Source organism: Sinocyclocheilus anshuiensis, unplaced genomic scaffold, assembly GCF_001515605.1.
Source record: "Sinocyclocheilus anshuiensis isolate Anshui unplaced genomic scaffold, SAMN03320099.WGS_v1.1 scaffold967, whole genome shotgun sequence".
NCBI classification, from domain to species: Eukaryota; Metazoa; Chordata; class Actinopteri; order Cypriniformes; family Cyprinidae; genus Sinocyclocheilus; species Sinocyclocheilus anshuiensis.
The window spans coordinates 487,614-494,320 of record NW_015542427.1 but is presented as its reverse complement, the minus strand read 5'-3'; the positions used below and the strand labels follow the sequence as shown (position 1 = coordinate 494,320).

Genomic DNA, 6,707 nt, shown 5'->3' with positions numbered 1-6,707 from the left:
TAATTCCTTTAGAAACATCATTGTTTCTAAAGGAATTAAGGCCACAGCTTCACTGTTAAAAGAGAAACACGGCAAAACGGTGGTAATCCATACATACACAGCCTCTCTCTCATAAATGAACACTTGATGAATTACACTTTTCTGAGAATAGAATATTGAAGTGGAGATCGCTAAACTGCAAGCTAACCAGTGTTTTCAGAACACTTTTCTACTTTTTTAATTACATTATAACTCATATTACTGTTGCTGTCTATTTTATAGAACATAAAAAAAACATCCTGGCATCGTGAGACATTAGATATAGTGAATGAATCTTCATAATGTTTCACTTGATTGTACATTTAGTCTGGAATCATGGTTTGGAAAAAGTAACTAGTAAAATATGTACAAGTTATGTCACAGTAACACAATAGCAACTAATGCAAGTAGGCAAATAAAAAAATACTTACTATATCCTCCACTGAATATCACGCCGGCGCGTTCTTCTGAGGAAAATCCAAAGCTTATTTCTCTCAGCGTGTCTTCTTCCAGAGGCGAAGTAGCCGAGATGAACTTGAGAGGGAAAGTCTCGCTGCTTTGTTTGCTGTGATGTGGGCGTTTACATGCGCGCGTCTCACGTGGACGATTGTAATATCAAAAGCGCGATCGGCGCGTGGGCGTGGTCACATTAGCGATAATGAGGGTGACGGCCAAGACTTGACAACGCGTTGGTTTCATACTGATTACTTTGTCACATAATATTTGTTTTTGTCATGACTTACTTCATTTAAAAGTAGACATGTTAAGCTTTCTATAGATATATCTCTCATGTGTGTGTGTCAAATATTCGCTGAGTTTCAGTTCATTTTAGTGACGCGTTTCAAAAAGATATGCGCGGAGAATGAGACGGCTAAAAGCACACCCTGTATATTTTCTTTATTTTGCAAAAGCACAATGTTTTGTTGATATTGTGAGTGTACACAAATAAAAGTAGACCCTTTACAGATTTAAATGCTGTATTACTCTTATATGTACGATCAAGTATGAAGGAGCATTTTAGTTCTTTTCGCTGTCAACATTCAAATCTGCAAAAAGTTCCGCCGCCGGAACTGTCGACCCCAGGAGGTTAAATCATTCATTGAACTGATTTGTTCAAATAGTGGATTTATTCCGTAATAAAGCACTGCTGCAGTATGTGTTGGTGGCTCAGAGATGCAAAACAGTTCTGCTGAGGTTTCATTTGGAAATTTTAGTTGACAAAATAAAGCAAAAACAAAAATATTGACTATATTTTTACTCTTATTGAGCTGTTTTATAAATTCAGAAATTTTTGAAAACTGCTGGTAATATTGTTTCACTTTATCATTTGATATAAATATATAAAAAACATTGTGCTGCTCTGTATGTCTTAATTTTCAGGGACTTTAACAACATCAAGCTGCATCACACAGTGAAAGCGTGCATTCTCAAGCATTAAAACAATGATGAAATTATCAGAGATGATACATATCACACACTCCTAACTGTGATGTATACAAAATAGCATGATTTATATATCATCATACCGACCAGCCCTAGCAGAAATGTTCACATCCAGCTCTCCCACTGCCATTCATATTCAAATGAAAAGAGCACATCATGTTACATTTCACAAGAAAATGATTTGTTACATAAGAACAGTCAGTGCTCTGATTGTTCTTTGAGAAGCTCTGAAGAAGCTCATCTGGCAGCTTTCCTCCCAAAATAGTACACTCTGTCTCCATTGATTCAGGAGAATATGCTAGATGTGTTCATCCTGTTCTCAGAAAGCCATAATGGTAAAGCACTGAAGAACATGGGCAACATTTAGAAACTTAAGCATAAGACTGTGTCTCTTGTCTCACTGTGTCTTTTGACAGATCAGTGACCCTACACGCTGTGGCAGATTGACATTTTCCCTCTGAGTAACTCCATTAATCCATCTAACACACACGGCTTTCTGTCTCTGACTGTGACCTTGTCAACACTTGTCAGCCCTCCTGCGGATGCCAGCCGAGGCACAGCGTTCACCTTACATCCTTTTGTTCATCTCCTCTCGCATCCTCACCACCACAGACAGTCAGTCTAGGTCCAGGGGAACTTGCTGTAGGCAATATTAGTTCACATTACCTGGCATGTATGTGATTTAGGGCAGCAGAGAGATTTTACTGAATGCCATTGCCAAGTCATTACAGGTGGCTACAGCCTTTAAACAGGGAAGCACAAGGTGTACAGAACAGTTATACAATCTTGTGTCAGCAAGTCCTTTCCTTTGTCTCAAAGCACAGCAGTATTACAAGAAGGGAAGGTGTTTGAGTGGTTTCAGATCAAAAAAGACCACTACCAAAAAAACATACCACACTTTTATTTTATTTTATTTTATTAATTTTTTGTTTTTGAAAGATGTCTCTTATGCTCACCAAAGCTTCATTTATTTGATCACTAAAAACAGTAATATTGTAATATATACAATTTAAAATATATTAAAATAAAATAATCCTCAGAGGCTCTGATATCGAGAGAAAATTAAGACTTTTATGTTCACTTTTAAATCCAACTACAAAACACCTACATTGTTGATGAGACATTGTTGTCGCTACAGCTGCTCGAGCACAGAGAAAATGACAGACAGCGTACAACTGGCTGAGGGCGGAAATATGCTAATACGGGACCATCAGCGGCCGTGGGCTGGGCTTGAGCAGTATGACGTCTTACTGCTCAGAAAATCAAAACGGCTTGATAATTGAAACTGTTTAGGTTTTTTGGGGATTAAAAAAAAGGAGTGAATGGATTTTTATCATTGTACGGTGGTTGTGTCCACACACTGCTAAGACACATCTGTATATGCAAGCATGTAAAAGGGAATTTTGCATCTGATGTCCCCTTACAGTAAACTTTCAAACGTTAGTATCAGTGAGCTGTTGCCTTTCAAAAGGTGTCTAAACGCATTGTATTCTCAACGTTAATATGCAATATATAAGCTGTGATGGCCCGTTCTAGTAGGGTTCGCCCACTTTTCATGATCCAATTAAGTCCCAGTGGATAAAGTCAAGTCACCCTACATGTTTTTTCTCATTGAATATCCTGTTTGACTACGAAATGAGTCACGTTACAGCAGTAAAATCAGTTTCATCTCTTCAAGTATGCCCAAAGGGGCCATGTGCTTTTAATGTGTTGGCCAAACATTCATATCTGCATTTGCATGCTTGCGTTCTGCCCTAAAATGTAGCGGCACATTTGATTACGGATGGAGAGCAGCTCAGGGGACAAACAAAACCTTTATTTCAGTACCACCGAGCTTCAGTAATTCACCCAGTGCCATTATAAGAGTGAGATAAGCCTACATAATGCCCTTACTGAAACAGTTGCATGCATTGACTTTTAGGATAGCCACAGAGAATTAAACCATGAATTAAACATGAGCTCATCTGAATTCGGGTTTGGTGAGCTCATCAGGACAATGGGGGTTTGGTGGCAGTTATTAGGCGGGATGTTAAACATCTGTTCTCTCTTCTCTCTTGCTCTTTCTTTCTTTCTCGCTCTCTCTCTGTGTGCCCTGTTTACTGTAATTCTGTATTCATGAGCATTTGGCATGCTGAGCCATGTTCCCTGTTGGTCAATAAGTCAGTGCTGACTGTAATGATGTACTAATCCATTTCTGTCCTGTCTCTCTCTCTGTAGTGACAGGCAGCTGTCAGGCTTGAGGATGGATGAGTTACAGGATGTGCAGTTGACCGAGATCAAACCCCTCTTGACAGACAAGGTGAGTTCGCACACATTTGTAGAGGCATCTGATTGTGAACGCTAGGGATGCAACAATACAGTTAGGCCACGGTTCAATACATACTTGGTTTTTTAACCACGGTGTTCGGTTCTGATGGCTTGGCACATCAGTGTTTTGTTTTTTTTGCGATTTGTGGTTTAAAAAAAAAAAAAAAAACATTTTTTAAAAATTTTATTAATTTTTTGTTTTTGAAAGATGTCTCTTATGCTCACCAAAGCTTCATTTATTTGATCACTAAAAACAGTAATATTGTAATATATACAATTTAAAATATATTAAAATAAAATAATCCTCAGAGGCTCTGATATCGAGAGAAAATTAAGACTTTTATGTTCACTTTTAAATCCAACTACAAAACACCTACATTGTTGATGAGACATTGTTGTCGCTACAGCTGCTCGAGCACAGAGAAAATGACAGACAGCGTACAACTGGCTGAGGGCGGAAATATGCTAATACGGGACCATCAGCGGCCGTGGGCTGGGCTTGAGCAGTATGACGTCTTACTGCTCAGAAAATCAAAACGGCTTGATAATTGAAACTGTTTAGGTTTTTTGGGGATTAAAAAAAAGGAGTGAATGGATTTTTATCATTGTACGGTGGTTGTGTCCACACACTGCTAAGACACATCTGTATATGCAAGCATGTAAAAGGGAATTTTGCATCTGATGTCCCCTTACAGTAAACTTTCAAACGTTAGTATCAGTGAGCTGTTGCCTTTCAAAAGGTGTCTAAACGCATTGTATTCTCAACGTTAATATGCAATATATAAGCTGTGATGGCCCGTTCTAGTAGGGTTCGCCCACTTTTCATGATCCAATTAAGTCCCAGTGGATAAAGTCAAGTCACCCTACATGTTTTTTCTCATTGAATATCCTGTTTGACTACGAAATGAGTCACGTTACAGCAGTAAAATCAGTTTCATCTCTTCAAGTATGCCCAAAGGGGCCATGTGCTTTTAATGTGTTGGCCAAACATTCATATCTGCATTTGCATGCTTGCGTTCTGCCCTAAAATGTAGCGGCACATTTGATTACGGATGGAGAGCAGCTCAGGGGACAAACAAAACCTTTATTTCAGTACCACCGAGCTTCAGTAATTCACCCAGTGCCATTATAAGAGTGAGATAAGCCTACATAATGCCCTTACTGAAACAGTTGCATGCATTGACTTTTAGGATAGCCACAGAGAATTAAACCATGAATTAAACATGAGCTCATCTGAATTCGGGTTTGGTGAGCTCATCAGGACAATGGGGGTTTGGTGGCAGTTATTAGGCGGGATGTTAAACATCTGTTCTCTCTTCTCTCTTGCTCTTTCTTTCTTTCTCGCTCTCTCTCTGTGTGCCCTGTTTACTGTAATTCTGTGTTCATGAGCATTTGGCATGCTGAGCCATGTTCCCTGTTGGTCAATAAGTCAGTGCTGACTGTAATGATGTACTAATCCATTTTTTTGCGAATTGTGGGTTAAAAAAAAAAAAAAAAACATTTTTTAAAACAAATTAACAAAAAAAATACTTTACACTGGAGAAAAACATGGAGAAAATCATATCTACTTCAAATTTCTTTTGAGTGAAGTATTAGTTTTCCTATTTTTACCGAAAATTGGCCATCATTGAGTGCTATAAATACATGTAATGTCTATTTCATTCATACTGGAAGCCAGAGGGAACCCCGCTCAGAAACTCCACATGTGCATCACAGAAGTAATAGAACTGATAACATTCCAGGAAATCCCTAATATGTACAAAAGCATCCAGCTATGCTGAATAAAAAGAAAGTAGATACGTTTTGAATGATGAAACATTAAGACAATAAAGACTCGACTGTGACAACGTAAAGTTTACCTGTGTTCTTCAAGCCATCTCTAATATTTTCATAATAATTAAGTATATTTATAATCCATTGGTAATCCACATAGCATATAATGCTCTCTTTTGTTGGACAACAGGTTTAGAAACGCTTCTCATTGCAAGTCATTACAAGGGCAGATGTTTGGCGTGTGTTGCCTTTTCAAATGCACGTTATAAGTGGGGAGGCGTTTCCTCATCTCTGCATGTGAATTCACGGACACATAAACAGAGCCAATTCGGAGATAAATAAAATGCACAGAAATGTTTTAAACTCAAAACCGAAAAACTACAATTCCCAATCACGTATTGAGCCATGGGTGTCGTACAGAACGGTTCAATATTATATTGAGAATTATGACATCCTTAGTGAACGCCAGTGCTTCCTCCTCTCTATCTTTAACTACATCTCACCCCAACACTCCAGTTTTCTCACTGACTCCTCAAGGCGCCTGTCTCCGGTCCGGTTACCCTTGGATACTGAGCTGTACCGGAGCAATGAGATCAGAGATGATGTATAATGTCATCGGGTCCTAATCTCACAGCCACTGATATCACCAGCATCAAACCAAGCCTGAAATGAGCTGCTGTTATTCAAGAACAAGAGCTTAATTATGTGTGTGTACTATATAAAGTATGCATACTTCCTTATGTTTGCTCAATAAGGCTCTGTAAAGCCTGACTTATGAAATAATAGCTTTAATAAGCTTTAAACAAAAACAAAAAAAAAGTTTGCATGTTTTTTTTTTCTTGAGCATCGTAATTAGAGCCCGACCGATACATCGTTTTGCCGATATTATCGGCCGATATGGTCAATAGCCCCCGGGGTTTGGGAGTTACGAGTGGTTAAATTCGTGGTCCGGCGCCGACCAATCAAGCGATCCCGGGGGGCTACCGACACGCGGAGGGTGGCGTTCGGGAGGGTGGCGTTCGAGAGGGCTGCTCGAGCTGCCCCGAATGGGATCCCCCGAATTTGGTGGAGATCCGCCGGCGCGTTCGTGAGATAGTGACAGTCAACACTTTCACTTCAGTAAGGAGGTCTCTTGTTCAGGCAGCATTCAAGCGTTGTCTTATTTG

At 39.2% G+C, this 6,707-nt stretch overlaps 1 protein-coding gene across 2 annotated transcripts in view; it reads left to right on the top strand.

Moving 5' to 3' along the window:
* The window catches only part of LOC107693556 (protein NDRG3-like), a 71,821-nt gene that overhangs the window by 25,383 nt on the left and 39,731 nt on the right, over positions 1-6,707 (top strand). For both annotated transcript variants that reach the window (XM_016492997.1, XM_016492998.1), the window contains exon 2: positions 3,679-3,760. In XM_016492997.1, the coding sequence (XP_016348483.1) occupies positions 3,704-3,760 (57 nt within the window). In that variant the 5' untranslated portion in view covers positions 3,679-3,703. The remainder of the gene's footprint in view (positions 1-3,678; positions 3,761-6,707) is intronic.